This window comes from Zeus faber, assembly GCF_960531495.2.
Source record: "Zeus faber genome assembly, chromosome: 7".
In the NCBI taxonomy this organism is placed as follows: Eukaryota; Metazoa; Chordata; class Actinopteri; order Zeiformes; family Zeidae; genus Zeus; species Zeus faber.
In genome coordinates, this window is record NC_137203.1 from 16,665,054 (window position 1) to 16,685,202 (window position 20,149).

At 47.1% G+C, this 20,149-nt stretch overlaps 3 protein-coding genes across 5 annotated transcripts; 1 reads left to right on the forward strand and 2 right to left on the reverse strand.

Moving 5' to 3' along the window:
• Positions 1–816: 816 nt before the first annotated feature.
• Positions 817–4,427, reverse strand: tcn2 (transcobalamin II). The gene is made up of 10 exons (XM_080003390.1): positions 4,339–4,427; positions 4,178–4,245; positions 3,145–3,337; positions 2,826–2,995; positions 2,406–2,546; positions 2,049–2,221; positions 1,728–1,902; positions 1,462–1,642; positions 1,266–1,384; positions 817–1,172 (listed from the first exon to the last, which is right to left on the reverse strand). The coding sequence occupies exons 2-10, from the start codon at positions 4,233–4,235 to the stop codon at positions 1,111–1,113; spliced, it is 1,272 nt and encodes a 423-aa protein (XP_079859516.1). The 5' UTR covers positions 4,236–4,245; positions 4,339–4,427; the 3' UTR covers positions 817–1,110.
• Positions 4,428–5,043: 616 nt separating this feature from the next.
• On the forward strand, positions 5,044–8,044 carry ccdc117 (coiled-coil domain containing 117). 3 transcript variants are annotated; one of them, XM_080003974.1, is made up of 6 exons: positions 5,044–5,318; positions 6,003–6,192; positions 6,328–6,381; positions 6,484–6,756; positions 6,843–6,989; positions 7,084–8,044. In XM_080003974.1, exons 1-6 carry the CDS (start codon positions 5,300–5,302, stop codon positions 7,325–7,327), a joined length of 927 nt encoding a protein of 308 aa, XP_079860100.1. In that variant the 5' UTR covers positions 5,044–5,299; the 3' UTR covers positions 7,328–8,044. The 3 variants fall into 3 exon arrangements, with proteins under 3 accessions (XP_079860100.1, XP_079860102.1, XP_079860101.1); XM_080003976.1 differs by having other exon boundaries at positions 5,044–5,293; XM_080003975.1 differs by having other exon boundaries at positions 5,044–5,216.
• A 556-nt stretch (positions 8,045–8,600) lies between these two features.
• On the reverse strand, positions 8,601–18,655 carry LOC307233014 (uncharacterized protein; the record flags this gene model as incomplete). The annotated part of the gene is made up of 24 exons (XM_080004227.1): positions 8,601–9,120; positions 9,232–9,307; positions 9,546–9,572; positions 9,664–9,875; positions 9,974–10,057; positions 10,143–10,269; positions 10,376–10,599; positions 10,789–10,908; positions 10,992–11,129; positions 11,371–11,472; positions 11,712–11,807; positions 11,921–11,983; positions 12,090–12,305; positions 12,407–12,520; positions 12,621–12,746; positions 12,863–13,040; positions 13,156–13,222; positions 13,532–13,618; positions 13,714–13,809; positions 13,926–14,027; positions 14,211–14,639; positions 15,028–15,082; positions 15,558–15,671; positions 18,590–18,655. The coding sequence occupies 24 exons, from the start codon at positions 18,653–18,655 to the stop codon at positions 8,893–8,895; spliced, it is 3,147 nt and encodes a 1,048-aa protein (XP_079860353.1). The 3' UTR covers positions 8,601–8,892.
• Positions 18,656–20,149: the final 1,494 nt, after the last annotated feature.

The window sequence follows — 20,149 nt, forward strand, 5'->3', positions numbered from 1 at the left end:
ATTCTGGTTTCTGATCTTATGTCACATTGTTTGTCATGCATAAGTGTCAGATTCTTGAGACGTTTATAATGGTGGGGAAAAAAGGGGGGAGAGCCATAGCAATTATGGAGGAAATGCAGTGACACAATGACACCGTACAGTCTGACATGCCATGTTCGGTGCTTGATAAAAATCATATTCATAGTAAGTTATAATATGAAATCTTATAGTAAAGTCATGACAATTATGCAGAAAGTGCAATCACTTATTATCTTTCTCATTTAATCACAGTACAGTCCATGTTGTCATGTTGCGTTTCCGGTTGCTTCATATAGTAGCCTTTCGGGAGGGAAAAAAAACATTTATTCCATTGAAAAATTCATCCTGGACAGTCACTGTTTGTTTTATTTTTCATAACAGATTATTGGAACTCTCTCAATAGAGGCCTCTACAGTACAGGACAGAGATCGGTCACTAAACAGGGCCACCTACATGCAAATAACGTATTTTCGGCCATTTAAGGTGGACTGAAAAAGTCGAACAACGAGCCAATGTCACCGTCGTTGAGCATGAACGGTTACGGTCGAAATGAAATATGAAACTAGGCTCAAAGAAGCCATATCTTCTGAATAAAATAAATGATCAGCTGCAATAATATGTGTGACCATATTTGGCGACGAGGGTTACAGGCCTCATACTGCATTTGGTGTCATTGTTTCAATCCGTCTAGATTCATGGTGACGTCACAACATCAGTGTTTAAGTTTCTAGACAGTTTTAACCAACATCCAAACAGGAATCAGTGCTATGAGGAATGAGGGAGATGCACGAGCAAGGTCACAAAGTTTTTATTATCAATAAATGCATAATTATTTGTTCACAGGAAATCTACGTAAAAAATCTTGATTAAATATCTATAAAGTGCAAGGTAAAGAGACATTTGATTTGTGATAGAATATCCTCAGTAAAATCTAATTTAAACTTTGACAAACATCAATATTTGTTTGTCCAGCTCTGCTTGAAATGCTTTAATTATCAAAGTTCAAACCAACACTTAAATTGTGTCGACAGGGCCTCCCGATGCAAATCTCTCCACACCAATCACTTGCCGCTTCGATAGTCATTTCAACCGTTAGTAGGCGGTGTTTTTGATCTTGATCTTTTGAGCCGTCTCGATCTTAAAATCGGCTATACCTAAAAGGACAAAATCATTTTATCAATTTAGCATCAAACAAAGTAATAAAGACGGCATTCATGACACAGTGTCCTCTCTGTGTGTTTCCTCACCCTGACTGAGAGCAGCACCCTCTGAGGAGAGGTGCCAGTATCGCCGGTCGCTCTGCCTGGCCCGTTCTCCGTTCACCACACTTAGGAAAGGCCCCCACAGGCTGGACTCGTTCTCAAACCTGCGACAAAGGTTAGAAGTTATTAGACCGGGGGAACGGAGAACGCCGAAATTGAAAGAGCAGAGACACAAACTCACGTAAAGTTCACATCCTTGCTCTGGAGAAGTTCCAGGGCTTGCAATAAGGAGCTGTCGTCGGGCACATCCACGGAATACAGAGTGGCTTCACCGCTGGATTTCACCACCTCCACCTGCACCGTCACTTTAGTTTTGCTTGGCAGCACCACCACGGGATCCTTGGGCTCCAGCACCAGACTGTCTATAAGAGAATATGACACTAAAGCTGGTATACACAAATCACCTAAAACAAATAGGTCATAGGTCGTGAATAATATTGCATTCACCATCCTCGTTGCTGCACTCCATGCTTTTAACGTGCAGGTAGGTCTTCTGCTGCAGCCCAGGCAGGGTTTGTGATATGGCCATAGGGTTGAAATACGTGTTTGATCTGGCAGACGTCCTCATGGCCTCCATGGATGTGGCACATTCTTCAATCTGGCTTCCCATCGCCAGCAAAGCCTGGAATACAGAATACACCCACATGTAAATAACACCAGAACAACGAATATCGTATCGGTATTAAAATGATGATTTTCCCTAATTGCCGATGGAGCTGTAAGTATGATTGTGCTGTGAGAGGACCAAATATTTGGATGAATATTCACCTGGACTGCCAGTCCGGTGCTGAACTCATTACCAATGTGACCATCGACCCGTTGTGAATCCAGGAGCTTCTGCTTCATCGTGCTCAGCGCCGTGTCCAGTTCAGCGGGATTCTGCACGTGGGAGCCCGATTCCTTTACACACTGGAGCGCCATCCCAGCCATTGCAAGCGTGTCTGGGGAGGGAGAAAAAATTTTGGAAAATTTAATTGACCAGATTATTATGTTAGAAATGGTGAGCCTAAGTAAACAGTGGAGGGGTGGGGGGGGGCAACAACCAGATAATGAGAATACCAATAATTGAATATTGCACACTACCAGTTATAGATAAAGAGATAATGATGTTGAGAATATACTTACCAACTGACCGAGAGTTGACATGGATAAAGTGTGCCTTAATGAGCTTGTTAGTGACATGGGGGTTAACCCTTACACCACTCACACACAGAGCCAGGATTCCCTGGGAGTACTGGAAATAATTGGTCAAGGGGCGGTGGCTGTCTGCACAAAAAGGAGAGGGGAAGAAAGTTAAAGTGCTCCCTGACGGGTTTAATATTTCTGTAATGGAGATGTCTAATACAGGCGCTTCAGCATTTTCAATCAAACCTCAACCTGTACCGTATAATGTTTTGTGGGAGGATATCTGCTATAAGACCGCTAAGAAAAAGACTGTTCAAAGAGAGTGTATAAAAAAAATGTTTATATTGTCACAAAGAGGTGTGTAAGAAGTGGAAATGTTCCCCAGCCCTTCAATGTGATAAATAGCAGACTTAAACGTACGGGTGATGTGTTCCTTCTCATGCTCCAGCTGCCTCTTCAGGTGCATCAGCAGCGTCTCTGTCTTGTCATGGACAGTGAAGTTAACCGTGTTCAGGTCATGGCACGACGCCTTTAAAGCCAGTGTGTAGAGGGCCAAAAGACCCACCACTGGCTGCCTATTGGTGAGATGGCTAAGAGGAATAAAGGAGATTTCAAGTCAGGCAAGGGCAACTTACTCCGCAAAATAGCCACTAAAACAAAATCAGATTAATTCAATTCAAGTATCCGCCCGTCCATAACAAGTGAGAAATGGATGTGAATAGGGATTTTACTGCGTTACCTTTCGATGTTGTTGTGCAAGTGAGTTGTCAGCTTGAGCAGGTGCTCGCCCTCTTTCCCAAGGTTGTGGGAATCGGACAGCCGCAGCGCAAGGTGCACGCTGGGATTGGGGAGAGGGACCTGCTCCTCCAGAGAGCGTAGGAGCTCCCTGTTCAGTGAGAGGAGCAGCTCGCTGTTCCCTGAACCCTGGGGGTCTGAAAACACAATTTAATCGAACATAAAAAAAATAGTAAATCGGATGGGCACTTGGGTAAAATGAAACAACTGTCAGAACATCGCAAAACGAGATGTGCTGCATCAGCAGTCACATGCGGGAACGGACACAGGGAATATCCCCTCTTAAACACCTATGGAAAAAGTGCAATGGGTGTTAAAGAGGAGATATACAGTAGTAATAAAGAAATGCTCTAGTTAAGTAAATTTTTGAAAACATCAGTAAATTGAACTTCCTAAGTTTACTATTTCCTGGGTCGTTTCTTGCGATCGCATGTGACTGCTGATGCAACACATCTGGTTTTGCAATGTGTCAAGAGTTGATTGAGAGTGTGATAACACAGAGTAAAAAAAAAAAGCCAGAATTCTTCAAATTCTGTAACAATTACAAAACTCTATTCATTGTGACTATGACTTAACCACATTGACAAGGCATGTGGCAACAATCTTTTTAGACTGATGAGTTGGAAGTAGTTCAAAATCAATGAAATTCCAGGAGTGATGCAGTGTATGAGCAAATGTGTGATTTCCCCGGCTTCGAGTCAATGATTTAACAATGTCAAATAACAAAAATGGTTCACAAAAACTCTCGGACAAAATGTTCAACAGATTAAAATGATTTGATATGGATTTGATATTTATTATTTTATTTTACTCTTTACTTTTCTACTATTATTTATTTTACTATTATCATATTTTTCTCATTACTACTATCCTTACATTGCAATTCTTATGATGTTGATGATTATAATTATGATTATTATGATTCATCATAATAATGATAAAAACTGCTTAAATGGTCGACAGTACTGGGTACTTACCACATGCTTTACTGAAAGCAACAGCAAATAGTCCTGTAAGAACGACCAACGTGTGCATTTTCGATAACCTGGATGGATGGGAAAAAAGAAAGAAGGGATGAATCTCTGGATGTCGGTGTGATCTGATCAAACATTACACACACACATAAGTTGTATCAGACCGAAAGCAGTTTCGTCCCACGGGTTAGATCACTGCTGCTGCTGCTGCTGCCGCTGCTGCTGCTGCTGCTACTGCGACGTCAACAAAACACACGGCGCGGGTTCACTGTCACGTGACTGTGTCAGCTGACAACACCACGCGCCCTTTAAAACGGAGCGAATAACGCTGCGTTCCGCCGACGTCGGAACTCGGAAAACCAAACTTCTTTCTTCGTAAAAGTGGAGCGGGGCCGCCTGAGTTTCGGGGGGAGATCGCTCGGGCCCTGAGTAGACCGAGATAACAGATCCTAGACCACGGCAGCGCAGTTAACGGCGAACAAAGTTCCATTTGCATGTCTATTCGATTTTTTAGAAAAGCGTCTAACTTCTATCCAAACGATCCTATTGTTTGGTTTTTTTTTCTTCCGTTATGCTAACGTGTACTGTGCAGGTTGGAGGTTGTAGGATTCGTAACCGTCCAAACAAGCACTCCTGTACCGCGGGCTTCAACGTGTTGACCCAACCAGGGGCAATGGAATACGTTCAGCTCGGGGGGTTGGAATTACCGAGTCCGCACGTTCGTTGGAATGCAGCATTGTTCAGTCAGTCCGTCAGAACTACAAGTCCCGTCGGCGCTGTGACGTCACGGGACGTCGGCCGGATTTACGACTTTTCCTGCCGCGACGGCGCGTCGCGTTGCGCCACAAGTTACGTCAGTAAACACTCGTAGTTCTGCCGCCGCTCGCGCGCCCCCCCGCTCCACGGCCGCAGCCGCTTCTCTTCCTCGGGGGCGGGAAGCTCCGGTGCGGGCTCCCAACACGCAGAAGATGGCAGCGAGGCGTCCCGGACTAAGAGGGGAGCGCAGGACGTCAACATAAACAACGACAACGCTGAGGGGCGGGTCGGTATCCAGCGTTTTAGGAGGTTTAGCAAAGCTGCTGCCCCTGTGCAACCTCCACCCTGGCGCACACAGCATATGTACACATGTTATTTCATATGCACGGTATATGTCTGCAAAGCCTGCAGAGTTTCCTATTTTCGCACAGTGTGAATTGCTGATTGAGATGCGTGTTGTTGATTCCTAGGTTTCTAGCATTTGACTATCTTATGTGTAGGTCACCATATGACCCTAACTTCCAACCTTATGTGGGTGAATTACTTTTTGGTTTATTTAGCTATTTCTGCCCAATAGACCAAAGTTGACGACAAGATACAGTCCAGTTCTCTCACTCGTCATTGACTTGCAGAGTTTCCTATTTTTTGACACAGTGTGAATTGTTGAGAGATGTTTATTGTGTTTGAATATTTTACGTGTAGGTCACGATATGAAGCTAAATCCCACCTCGAGCTAACTTCCAACCTTATGTGGGTGAATTGCTTTTTGGTTTATTTAGCTATTTCTGCCCAATAGACCAAAGTTGACGACAAGATACAGTCCAGTTCTCTCACTCGTCATTGACTTGCAGAGTTTCCTATTTTTTGACACAGTGTGAATTGTTGAGAGAGAGGTTTATTGTATTTGAGTATTTTATGTGTAGGTCACGATATGAAGCTAAATCCCACCTCGGGCTAACTTCCAACCTTATGTGGGTGAATTACTTTTTGGTTTATTTAGCTATTTCTGCCAAATGGACCAAAGTTGATGATAAGGTACAGTCCAGTTCTCTCATTCGTCACTGACTTGCAGAATTGAGACATACCCACCGTCCAGCGGTGTCTCCAAGTCCCATGCATCACTCCAGTCAGAGCAGCAGTGAGCTGGGCTTCCTGCCGGCCATGTACAGCTTCTCTGGCCTCACCAGCCTGCCGGACATCGGCATCGACCTGGGGCCGCCGATCGCCCCGGGTCAACTGCCGAGAGAAACGCTCGCAAACAGGTGCGTGCCAGAAAGTGTTGTTTTATTGACCGGTGATTCTTTTAATTTGTGTCCGTGCATTAATATCAGACTAGGTATTTGACGGTCCTTCCATCAGTGATCTGATTACTTTTACACGTTTGTCTTGCATCCTAGGAGCTGGGAAAGGCGATGCCTTATGAAGCATCGGAGACGAGCAGATGATGATGAGTGAGCGATAGATTTCAAAGGAGAGGAATGTATCCCAACATCTGTTCATTTTCTTTGCGGATTCAATATCGTTGTGGATTTGTGATGTTTCTGACTTTTCAGAGGATGCAGTGCCAAGAGAAGGAGGCTGATGGTGGAAGAAGAAGCCGACCACTTGCAGAATTCCAGTGCTAGCGCGTGTCACGACTGGCCCCCAGCGAGGGTCTGCCCTCCTCCACCAGCACAAGAGGCCAGCCCTTCACTTCAACACCCGTGCCAAGACCCCCAGTACAAACCTTTGCCTCAACCCTCCCCTGCCTTGCCTCGTCCAGAGGCCGAAGGATCGTTCATGGAGGTAGAGGCGGCTCAGAAAAGGCTCCAGGAGATTGAGGACAGGTAACCAATGTCAAGCACAGTAGCTACAAGGGCACTCGCGCTAAAGAGTTTGATGTCGTAGAACTGAGATATGAGTATTTTTGCAGAATAACGCTGGAGGATGATGATGAAGATGAAGCCCTTGTCGTGGAGCCATCTCCTAGGCGGCCGGTGCTGGTGATGTCTGACAGTTTTAGGAAGGGCCTGCAGCGTGGACTCAATGACATCCTGCCCCATAAAGTTGCTCAGTCCATGTAAGCCCCCCTCTTCTGTCTTTTAAAATCTGACGGTGGGACCGCCATGGATTAAGCGGATTCCCCCTTTTTTCTGTTTTGTCTCTGCCTCTAGGAGCCAATCCTGCATGGAGCTGGTGGTGTGGCGGCCACCGGAGGATGCGTTCTCCCGGAGGCTGAAGGATTCCCTGCAGCGGCAGCGCAAACAACAGACGGCGTGTCGACAACACCCGACTCCCTGTCCCTCTCCCACCCATCAGAGCCCAGCGAGCGCAACGAGCCCCCCGGACGCCCCCTACCCGCCTTCGTACAGCTTCCCTGAGGCTCACAGCTCTGGGGAGGAGGACATGGAACTCTAAACGGGACGACTTGAACCCGAACACCTTGAAAAGCCATTTAGAGGCAGAAAGACTGCAGATAAGGCCAGAATGTTTGATGTTCTCTACAATTTAGGTTCGGCAAGACTCATTTTTGCAATATATGCTTTGTTTTATGTCGTTCTTGTAAAATCTCTAGGAACATTGCCAGGGTTTCCGAGATGAGTTCATCTCTGTTGAAATGCTTTTACAAGCAGTTTGTTCCGTTATACAAAAATATTCTAGCTTTTCACTTTGATCCACAGGCTGTACGACGGTTTTTCCTGTTGAATGTATGTACACATGGACGTTGTAACATAACTCGCGTCAGCACTTTGAAGCCACCAAAGAGCGTTTGAGGACAGACCTGCTCGGCCTAGAAAGCACACTGACCCAATATGAGTTTGGACGTTCTTGTCAGACCTTGATTTTGGTATGATTATTAAAATGAACTTTTGAGCATTTGAGAAACTGAGTCGATCCCTTTGTAACCTTAGAGGGGAGCACGGCTGCTGTCAGTGTGAGTTTTGGGTACAATATAACCTGTGGTATTAGTGGATAAAAGGGAACGCCACCGTGATGCATCAGCCAGACTTCTGGGCGCCGTGACAATAAAATGTTCCAGAAATGCACCTTTTTTTATATAATTTGATTGTATACTATAGCAAAGACCTGACCTTCCATTGAGTGTTACTTTATAATCCCAAATAAAATGACCTATTTCAGAATAAAAGGCACACTCGCCATGTTTATTTGGTCTATGATCATTGTTCTGATCGAATTTAGGCAGAATTACTTTTAGAATACTAATCAACACATGGAATAGCAATGGCTATGCTTTGAGGTGGACTTGAACATTTACAGTTGAAGCATTTCCACATCATCACGTTATCTGAATCTGTTCTGGTTAATGTCAGGCTATAAAACTCATCTGCCCAAATGTGAACCTGATGGCCGACGCTTGAGTCACCGCGGCCAGCAGAACAGTCACGCATCACGAGGACATGGGAGTATATCGGATGTAATGAATGATTGATCTGAAAGGGGCCACAAAATGCGTTTGATTTCCTGAAGGGCAAACCGTTTACAGTAGTGTCACCTGTCCAGGTACATTTACTCATGGTGAGTAAAGTTCAATGTCTTTAAAAGTCAGACCTCTCCTGACAGGACAGGTTCTGAATCTGGGCGCCGTGGAAGTGATCTGAAGTCGACAAAGCTATTTGAGAAAGCTGCGGTATGAACAAGTATCAGGAAATTTGAGTCTATATTTTATTTAAAATTCACGTTTAAACATTTGTTGACCTAATTTCCTATTTCGAAAGGCTTGAAATGTGTTGAAAACTACATTCATCCTCAGACGTCAACAGTAAAACATTAAATTCAGTTGTTTCAAAATCATAAATTAAAGAGCGCAGAACTTGTGCCCGAGTTCAGGGTCTATGAGTAACACACTGTATGTGTAACACCTTTCTACACAGAATCTTAAGAAGTTAAACTCTAGCACGAGACCAAGCGTCGTACCTTTTCGCACTAAAACATTGAATCCGACCGCTCACGGGATACTCCCATCAGGAAAAAGTCTGCACTGTTTCCAGGTAGGAACCTGACAAATTGAAGGGGATCTGCTTCGAAGGGGAGGGGCCGCAGGCCTGGATCTGATTCTCATCCCGGAGCCGCTTCACTCTGCTCTGCAGGTGCTGCAGAAGCTTGAAGGAGGTCAAGTCTGGAGGCCCAGGACTCGTGGCCGAGGCGTGGGGGGAAGGATCTGAGACAAAACACCCAGAGCCGCCGCGTTCCTGATGAGGGAGAACAGCGACAAATTACGGATCAAATAAATACTGAAAAACCCTCAAAGAGTTTGGTGATGCTTGCCCCGCCCTAAGTTCCGGGAGGTATAATGTTTTTACCCTCGCAATAAGTCTCATCTCCCCTTCGAGTTTCTCAAGCTTTCGCTGTTTCTCCTCTTGTGCTTTGGATGTCTTTCTGGAATACAAACACACCCAGGATCGAAAAAAGGCCGCGATGGAAATCACATTGGATGTAGAGCATCGAGTATAAACAGCAGGGGGTTAGGGTGAGGGTTAGGGTCTGGGTTAATATCTATCTCTGATGACAGCATGTGGACATTAGATCATGGTTTTGTAAGAATAATAAAAGGGCAGGTTAGTATTTCATCTGTTATGTTATTTCTATACATGCTATCGCCATCGAAACAAATTACCTGCCCTTTAACAACTTTGCCCTGCACCTGTGGAACGGCAAAAACGAATGAGTCCCGAGGCCGCCGGATCGGAAATTAGTAACCGAGACTGTGAGGGCGTCTCTTGGAGGAGCGCTACCTCTCCAACTCCACCGTCAGCTCTTCCTCGAACTTGCAAGCCAGGCGGGCGGCCGTCTCCTCCTTCCACCAAGCCATGCTCCTCTGGACCCGGCGCAGCTCCTCGTCCTTGTCCCGCAGCTGCCGGCGGAGCGAGGCGACCACGCCCCCTTCCTCGTCCCCGCCCTCGCAAATCCGACCCCGGCTCAGGCGGCTCAGCTCCTCCACGTGCTCCTGGAGAAAAAGACGTTCCGGGTTCACTTGCGATCCGTGTTGGCGCCCGCGTTGAATACGGTGTCTGAGCCGGGGAGAGGTTTTTTCGAGACGCGCACCTGAATGAGCCGCTCCTTCAGAGAGTCCAACGCTCTGTCTCGCTCCATCCCCAACTCCTCCCTCTGGACACGCAGCTCTCTCTCCTGAAACGAAACGGTGAACTTACCCGCGCGCGGCCCCGCCGGGTTCTCGCGGGGTTGCGCGCGCTTGAGTGCGGCGGGAACGCACGTTGTTTTGTCGAAGCTGCTGAGCGCTCCGCCTCTGAGCGTCCAGCTCCTGGTGGAGACGCCCGATCACGTCCTGCAGCTGCTCCCTCAGCTCCCGCAGGCTCTGGGTGACCCGGGCCGGCGAAGGACTACATCCCCGTGCCAAACGGACGTCACAGATCAACGCTCCACTCCGTTCGCGAAACGGAAAAACGTGGACCGGACGGGGGCCCCCGGGGGGACGGAGGGTCTCACCTGCGGGGGAGCGGGACGGTTTTGGCTCCGCTCTGTTCCAGCAGGAGCTGCAGACGCCGGCACTCCGCCGCCACCCCCCGGGCCGCCAGCCGAAGCCGCTGCTCCAGACCGGACGTGAGACGCGCGTGGGCGCTTTCCTTCTCCTCCAGCATCGCGCGAAGCCTGTCGGCCTCCCCCTCTGCCAGCTGGACGCTCTGCTCCAGCTCCGGTATCCTCCCGCTCTCCTATGACGGCGGATATGATTATAACGTTATATCATTATATCATTTTTATTTATTTTTTTATGTCGGGTAGGAATTCCGCCGACACACAGCGCTCCCTCTGACGGTGCTACAACTCATTAAGCTTTCTACAGGACTTCCATTTGTTCCATTGTCACGCTACGGTTGGAAACATTCACTTCGCTCCTCCACCTGCTCCGTGCGCTGGCGCTGCCTCCTCAGCTCGGCTTGGCGCTGCTCTTCCAGGGAGCGGAGCGCGGATTCCTGCTCCCTCCGCTGGAAGCGGCAGACCCCCTCCAGCTCCTGCACCCTCTGGCGGATCAGAGCAGAACGGTGGAAGAAAAGGAGGGAATATATTCCGTCGCGTGGGCAGTGATGGGACTTACGCGACGTACCGTTTTCAGCTCCACCGCTTGTGTTCGTAGAGCGAGTGAATTCCTCCTCTCTGCCTCCGTCTCGCACCGAGCTCTTTCCAACTCTCCACGGCTTTTCTCCTCCCACCCCCTGCGCTCCACCTCCACTGCGTTATGCACCTGAGTAGGAATGCGTGCGCGCGCGCACACACACACACACACACACACACACACACACACACACACACACACACACACACACACACACACACACACACACACACACACACACACACACACACACACACACAAACACTCACAAACACACACACACACACACACCATGGCAGGGTCACAGGAAGTGTTTTCCAAGCTGGTTAAGGTGAGTTGAACAATAGACTGTATAATGCAGGATATTAACCTTCTCCATGGTTTTAACAGACGTCTCCTTTTCCCATTTCCTCATCAGCTCCTTCCGTTGTTCGAGAGATTCTTTTAGCTGCATCGCTTCTTCTTCTTTACGCTACAGGAGGGAATGAATCCAATATAAAATATAGAATAAAGCACTGGCAGAATTGGCATCATTTGTCACCCACTGGGGGACAAACAGCAATACAAAGAGCACTGGGTGCGACAGAAGGTTCCTAACGTTGACCTCAGGCCAGGCGACTGTTAGAGGACTCAAATCGTACAGTGTAAAGATAAAATGGCGGTATTTAGGGGCTACACAGGCGATTTACATTTCCAGGACGACAAACAGACCTGGAAGGCGTCTCGCATGGACTGGATCTGCTGCGTGACCGACGCAGCCTGCTCTCTGAGTGCGTTCGCCTTCTCGTTCTCAGCGTCAACGTGAACCTGACCACAGAGCAGGGACGTTGAATGAATGGTCGTCGTCATTCAGACTTTGGAGGAAATCGTCTTAAGTGTCTGCCTTTCCACTGTTGACTCTCGCGTAGAACGTGTGTCACCTTCTGGATCTCTTGCGCGTGAACCAAATGCAGCTCCTTTTTCAGAAGCTCAAACTCCATCTTCTGGACCGGAGGAGATCAGCAAAAACAGCATTAACGTTGCGATAAAGTAGAACGATTTTTGGCCTCGTCGCCCGTCGATAAGTTCCTTTCGAATCAGGGCGTGTACCTGGACCTGGGCTTCGCTCTGCGAGTCGCTGTGCCGCTGCTCGAGGGTTTGCAGCGCCCCCCGCAGGCCGTCCCTCGCCGCCTGCAGAGCGCTCCGTTCCTCCTGGAGGCGCGCCAGCTTCAGCTCCTGCTGGGCTACCATCTTCTCCAGGGAGACCGTTCTCGCTCTGCTTTCTTCCGATTGTCCCTGCACCTCGCTCACTCTGAACTCCAGAGCCTGTGAGATGAGAGGACAAAGGATTTCGGCGACTCTTGGTGTTCAACGTGAATGAATGAATGAAGGAATGAACAAAGTCTGTGTTCTGACGGAGGACCCACCTCCGTCTGCTCCTGTTTCCACCTCAGCTTCTCCTCTAAAGCGGCACACCTCCCCTTCAGGGAGTCCTCCGCCGCGGTGACCTGCCGGAGCTCCTCGATGGCTTCCTCCAGCCGCTGCACCCGACATCACAAAAAGGGAGACTTTGGAACACAAACAACGAAAATAAATCAAACATGGCTCTTTCTCTTCGTCCGGGGTTGGGGGGTCACATACCTCCTGCATGGAGTCCAGCTTGTCTCTTGAACGTCTCTGCTCGGCGAACAGTTGTGTTTTGGCGCTGTCCAGCTGTCTTTCCATCTCCTCCCGCTCCAACACAGAGACCACCACACCGGTCTGCTTCTGCAAAAGGGGATAAAAATGGGATTATGAGCTCCGCCTCCCGCCGACCTTCCGTTTCAACATCGCGTGCACGCATACTGCACACTAAGCAAGTACAACGGGAGGTTGCTGCTCACTTGTCGGAGGCTACAACACAGCTCCTCCATCTTCAACCTTTCCGGCTCCCTCTCCGGCAGGTTAACCTCTGATGTCTTGCAGAGCCCGCTCCCTCTGAGCCGGTGGTGAGGTCCTTCATCCATCTCCTCACCCTCACCCTCACCGTCATCGTCTTCGTCATCCAAAGACGGAGAATAGCTGTTAAAAAATATATAAATAAAGAGGAAGAAGTGGAAACCAACGACTGATGAGAGACTGTATCAACGCGATAAATATTTTCTGTAGTTTCCAAATTCTGCACCAAAGGAGTTACCTGGGAGCTCTGGTAGTGTGTTCTTCAAGACTTCCATGAGCCATGGTTCTGTGCGTTGATCTCAAACCTCGGTGGGCAACAAGAACACTTTTCAGTTTGATTCTATTACTCTAGACTCTAAATATTTAAACTAGTAGGGTAAGAGCTTTCCTAATGATGCCTAGGTTCACAAAACCAAAGCCTGTCTTGTTAAGAGAGTCACGATTCAAGAGGTTTATTTGTCACATACATATACATGCGTTCATACATATATGCAGTGAAATGTCTTTGCAACGCACCTGGAGATTATGCACAATAGTTACTAAACCGAACATAATAGCTAAACTACTACTACTACTACAACTACTACTATACTATGATGCATATGGAGGTTTACCTGCTTGTGGTGGTGGTGTGTCATAATCGCTGTGTTTGGAACAGAGACTATCCATCGTACCGACAGACTGGATGACCGAGGACCATCCTAGGATGTCAAACCACTCATATGAAATATATACCATCAGATCCGTTCTCATTTCAGCCCCTTTTATATGCGTGCAAAAGACTCGGACGCCTCACCCGACGCGTTGCGGATGTGCTGTCGGACTCTCTGTGTGCAGACGGAGTCAAGGTCACTGTCGATGGAAACCGTGTCGAAGCTCCACATCGGAACTCCTGCGGAAAGAAACCAAACAGGATGCAAACTACCGCTCGCGGTTTTTGATTTCAAAACAGGCAGCACACTTAAACAGAGGCGCCGCGTGATCCGGAGAGCAATCTGAATACGGTACCCGCTAATCTTCTGGGCGCACAAGATGGGTTCCTGTTCCGTCCGAACATCTCAAGTTCGGACGAAACCCCGGTTGCGTCGTTGCTGCCGGGAGGACCGGAGGCTGGAAGGAGGAATGAATGACCAGGAACACGGAGGGCACACGGTTCATTTCACAAATAAATTAATCTCCTAATTGCGCAACATTCCACATCGACACACGATTGAAAGATGCGCGACACCTCCCCGACGTCTCTACGTTGTCCCCAAAAGAAGAAAGGGAACGGCTCAGCGCTCCTTTAGTTACCGGGTTTCTCTGCCGCTCCGTGTTCCTCTGCAGCCCCAGTGTTTATTCCACGACGGTCCTCCTGGCGCACCTCTCTCCCGGCCACGGGGGCGTTTATTTGCCCTCTGTCAACCTGCGAGACGGCACCACTTAAGATCTCCGCCTCCTCAGCCTCCGTCTCTTCCCCCTTTTCCCGTCGCCGCCCGCCCACGCCCACCATCTCCTGTGTGAAGCGGGCGGCGAAGTCCTCGGTGCAGATGCTGTCGGACGGAGGGTGCGCCTCCGCCGACGCCCCGCTGACCCCGCAGGCCTCTCCCAGCAGCCTCTCCAGCCTCCAGATGCACTGCTCCCTGCGCGACTCCGCGCCCTCCTCCCCTCTCGCCCCGGCGTCGGCCTCCCGTCCTGTTCCCCTCCGATCGGCGGGGTCTTCCTGGCGACCCGAGCTCTTCTCTGCGGGGGAGAGACGAGGGATACAGGGGTTAGAATCGTGGAAACCTACCACCCAGGACAGGACGAATGGAGCGTGCCAGAATATAAAAGTTTCCAATTAAACACAATGAAGACAATCAGTCCGTCAATACCGATCAAACCAGTGAGCTGCTGACTGAAACAACACATTACCTGATGTTTGGTCCTTTGTCTCCCCTTGTAGCAAATCCAGGGCAGATAAAGGGGTGCAGGTTGTTTGCGTTGTGCTGTCAAATCCCGTGTCTTTGCTCATAGACTGGCTCCGGCTTAAAGGAGCTCCAAAACATTAGACAAACATATTATGAGCTTAACGTATAAAGGTAACCTTTCTTCAAATGGATTGATGGGTCCACGTCTCAACACAATGTACCTGCATCGCTGCTTCCCTGTTGTCTGGACACCGCCTCGCGTTTCTGATTCTGGACCTGCGTAAGTTCATTCCAAAATAAGTTTGATTCTTATCATTTATTTTATTATTGATTGATAATTGCCTGGCAGGGTAAGAATCCAGGAGAGCTAAAATATTGCATCTTTGAGGTTGTTAAGGTGTCTTGTGTCGATTGCTGAGCTTGTAAATATACAGTAGTCTTGATCTTGGAGAAAAGAAGAAACAACTTTTACTTTGTTGGTTGCATGCGGCGCCCCCTATCGATCAAAATGTAAAAAGACAACAAAACAACAAATACAAAGTTCCTACAAGTTCTTATCAAGGCCTGACCAAGTCTCATATAGCATTACAAAATATTGTTGTGGGTACAAATCAGACCAAAAAAAAGCCCGATTTCGGATACTACAGTAGCTGAGTATGTACAACTAATATTGTCAACTCAGGCATCAAGTTTGATTTCATTTTCAGCAGAGCTATTGCCTTGTCAGAAAAAAACAAGCATTTCCACAGACCTGCAGCCGATTCAACTGAGCATCGATGGCGTCCAGGAGGAGGTCACAGGGGTCCAGCTGGACGGGGAAATAACTCCCTTTCAACATAGTGTTGTTGCTGACTGTCCGCAGGGTCTGAGGGGGCACAACAACAACAACAACAACAACTACACCACCACCACCACCACCCTGCCAATGAGTGGGAAGCGCTGTAGCAGTAGAACCTCTGACCGGTCGAGGCTTGATCCGTGTCCCTGTGCGTCCGTGACACCGGCGGTTTGGAGATCGGTGTCAACACAGTGTAATGAGCTGAGTACGGGGTTAACGGTGCCCGGTTGCCCCGGAAACCAGGACAATTTGTCTCCGTTTCACAGACAAACACTCTCCAGATGAAACGAAAGGGAGCGTAATGTTCTGTAGTGGTGTAATTACTTTATTACGGAAGTACTATATTTACCATAATTACACAGAATGATATTTTAACATAGATAACAATTATAGTAATAATAATAATAAGAATAATAACAGCAGTATTTTAAGTACATTAATGAAAATCTCTGCACTTTGTATTTCATTTTCTCGAAGAGGAAATGGACGTTCAATGTTTTTCAAATGCTATAAAAATGTGATCATTTTAAGATAATAATTATAATAATAATAATAATAATAATAAAAATAATAATAATAACAGGATTTTAAGAACTTTAATGAAAATATCTGCACTTTGTAATAGTTTTTCATTTTCTCGAAGAGGAAATGGAAAAAAAAAAAAAAGTTTTTCAAACGCTATAAAAAAAAGTTAACTATTGTTACTATTATTTTTGAAATCTGGAATCGGAGAGCATTGTGAACGTTGAGCCTAAATACGTTCCAACTGACAAACGTGATCACGTTGCTTAACTTACATGCGGGGGGACACAACTCGGAGCGGCTGAACTTGACGCGTCGTCGTGCGCACTGTGCAGTTGCACTTGAACCGAGCCGAGCGGCCGAGGCCGTTTCCCCGGCAACGGAACCACAGCGAGGCGCGGTCAACGGGCACTGTTTTCGCTGAGGCGACGGAGACAGCGGAGCAGCGGCCACGGCGGCCGCCGGGGGGCGCGGTGCAGCCGGCGGCCGCCAGAGGCCGCCCCGGACAACTCAAGTAAAATGGGAAAAGAGGAAAGTGCGAGAAGCACACGCAGAAACGATGTTTTTGACGTGCGATTTATTTGCACACCATCTTAGTTTACTTCTCGTAATGGGACTCGGGAACAACGATTGTTCCATAAAGAGGGTATTAAGCCTTGAAGACGCGTATATCTGGGGGCGTGTTCAAGCACGGTGGGTGTGTCTTTCTTCCTGCGACTGGCCCCGCCCCCAGCAAGAGAAGACTCCGCCCTGCTACCCGAATCTTATTACATTTTTTGAACTGTACTAATTTATCTATCTATCTATCTATCTATCTATCTATCTATTTATTTATTTATTTATTTACCAGCAATCCCCCTCTTTTGTAAACTATTTACCATGTTTGGGTCTATAAACAACTAATCTCTACTCCAAGAGGGGGAGAATCACCACGGGTGGGACAAATAATCATAGAAACAAACAACATGCACACGGAAAAACAAAAATTGGACGACGACATGTTCCGAAAGAACAGAGTCCATTAAGTTCAGGAAAACTGGAACAGCAATTGGGCACGCGGCCTCTTCCTGTCATGGTTATGGCAGCAAATGAGGAAGAAAAGGACAGGGATGCAACCAGGAGGGTGCTGGGGGTGTGTTCAAAGCAGGTGTTGGTGGTGTGTGTGCGCACCTGTGATGGGACTGTGTGTGTGTGTGTGTGCGCCTGTGATGGGACTGTGTGTGTGTGTGTGTGTGTGTGTGTGCGTGCGTGTGTGCGCGCGCGCACGCACAGACTTGTCCCAATTGGTTCTGGTGTATAACATCAAAATTATGTTGTGGCGCCCCCAAGCAGCGGAAAGGGCCCCGAAGCCCCCCCCCCCCCCGGAGTCCCACAGCCGCATAGACAACCCACGGCTGCAGGGAAGCCCTGCATCCGCAGAAGACCCCCCGGGTCCAACATTTAGTTTTGGCTGATATGAGCTCTGTGCAGAATCTTGTTGCGGGTCATAGAAAAGGTGTTGCAAATAAGCTTCCACAGGTTGATATCGGTGGAAACATAAGGACTCTTTCCCATCCCACGGTAGGTAAAGATAAAGTGTCATATGTTTTTAATAAAAGTTTGTATATTCTGGAAAAGGGATTTTTTTTTTTAGATGACCTATACGAGTAAGATGTTCAATCATCGGAGGTGGTTGTAGGATGTTGTTCTTCAACGCTCTGGCTCCATCTCCTCCGTCTTGCCGGGCCAAGATGGCGATGAGTGTGAAGACCAAACTCGAGGCTTCAAATTGTTCAGAAAATCTTCAGAAACTGTTGGATGACGTCACAAGCACCACGTCCATTTTTTTTTTTTTTTTTTTTTTTTTTTTTTAATAAATACAGCCTGTGGCCAAATATAGCTCAGTAACGTCACACAATAACAGACACATTTTACAAACATAAGTAAATATAACAATGATAACTTAGCGACATCACAATTTGATAAACATATCTTACTGGAAGTTTGACTCCCACCCATTCAACCCCCGGTGGATTTAAATACACCACACACCTGTCCCACAGTGAGGTCATCACTGGGGGAAAAATCAAAACAAGCACAGGAGATATCCAGTGTCGACATAAACAACTTTATTATCTTTTATTTTATTTTTTTTTATTTTATTTTTTTTTAAACCATTGCATCTTTCTTTGTAAAGACAATGTTATATGAGTATAAATTAAGGGAGAAAATACACAATTTAAAAAATAAGCAACATCTCTGTTGAAGAATCTGCAGTTAAACCTGAATACACCAGTGTGTATTTGGGGGGGGGGGTTCATGGTAGTCAAGGCTGGTCATTACTTTTCAGCTCTGAGCTCCCGTTCCGCCCCTCCGGGATCGGGCTCCCGCTACGACGTTTGCACGTCTCCCCCGGGGGGGGGGCCTCCGGTCGCGTCCGTTACCGATTTGCGCGTGTCAGTCCAGGGAGGAGCGCGGTTGGGTTCGGAGAAGGCAAGAGAAATCTCCATCTTCGTACCTCTGCCTCGTAAGATCCAAGCAGCACTAGAATGAAAAAGAAAACCTACGCCGCGTACAAACACACACGCGCGCACCTAGATCACCGTGCACACGTCGGCATAAGAGTAATGGCACCCGTGACAGAGGAATAAAGAAAAATTGAAAACAGAACAAAAACAAAGCATAAAAAAAAATATTTGAAATTAAAGCTAGATTGATCCAGAGTGATTAAGTGTCGGGTGAGATGTGCGAACAGAGCAGTGAGAAGAGCATTTTCATCTACAATTAACTCTTCACATACACTTTGGTTGGTTTATTCCCTTTCCGCGCGAGGCCTTTTGTTTTCAAGCAACCACAATTGTGAATGAATAAATCCCCAAAACATCGTCGTTATTGCTTCAGTGTTGTGAAACTTTACCGGAAACCACTCTGGCAACTTCAGTTAAGTCAAGTCCACCACCAAGTACTGAGGTCAAGTTATCTGGAAAGATATTGATCAAAATGATATTGATGATTGCAATGATCTTTCAAAATATAATATGTATGTTTATATATGTAAAATAATCTATGTCAAACAATATAGGAAGAGTCAACCTATAGTGAATCTCAAGTTTAACACTGAGAAAGGAATCATCAACTTGCAATTAATGCAATTTCACCACCACACGTCAACTGTGTTTCTAAGTTCTTTCATCTATTGTTACTGTACATGACGGGAAAAAAAAGCGCTAAATAAGTGACAACTTTCCAAATATGGAAAAACCAACAAATAAACAAAACAAAACAGGGTTGTGATAACGTCCACCCTAGTTGTGACCGTGACAATGCGTGAGACCGCCGCAGCATTAAAATGATTGATTAAGGTCAGCGGTCATGGGGTGAAGTCTGCGTTTTCCGCACACGACGTAGAGAAACATCCCAAGAAGGAAATGTGACCGTGACAGAGCGAACTACCATCGTTACAATCGCCTGCTACTCACACTCTAAAACCGTTTATAGGAGTCGTCTTGAAGGCGGAGGACATCAGAATACTCACGAACAATCTTTTTTTTTTTACTAGAACTTCTCCTTCTCGTCACTTCAGCGACCTAAACGTCTAAAGGGGGCATGAGCACATCAGCGCTGATCAGAGACGGGTCAGCCGTATGAAAATGTGAACCGAAAACGGAATCAAAGTTGATAATATGCTAGTATAAATAACTCTATAAAAAATGATTCAAACGTGTCAAGTCGTTATTTTTTGTAAATATAAAAACACTGGATTTTACGGCCAAAGTCACGGTGCGAGTCAGGACCACCGTCCGACTTGGGACTTAAAACGGGAAGTTACAATGAGCGGCGAATCTTCTCATTCGTTTCGAAGTTCTGGGTTGAACCACACTGTACACATAACTTAATGATTCAGATTAGCATAATTACTCTTCATTTTTTACAATATCATCTGTAACCACAAAATATTCACATCGACAACTGGACTGTAGGTACAGTGCGTCCAGCCTCGAAAT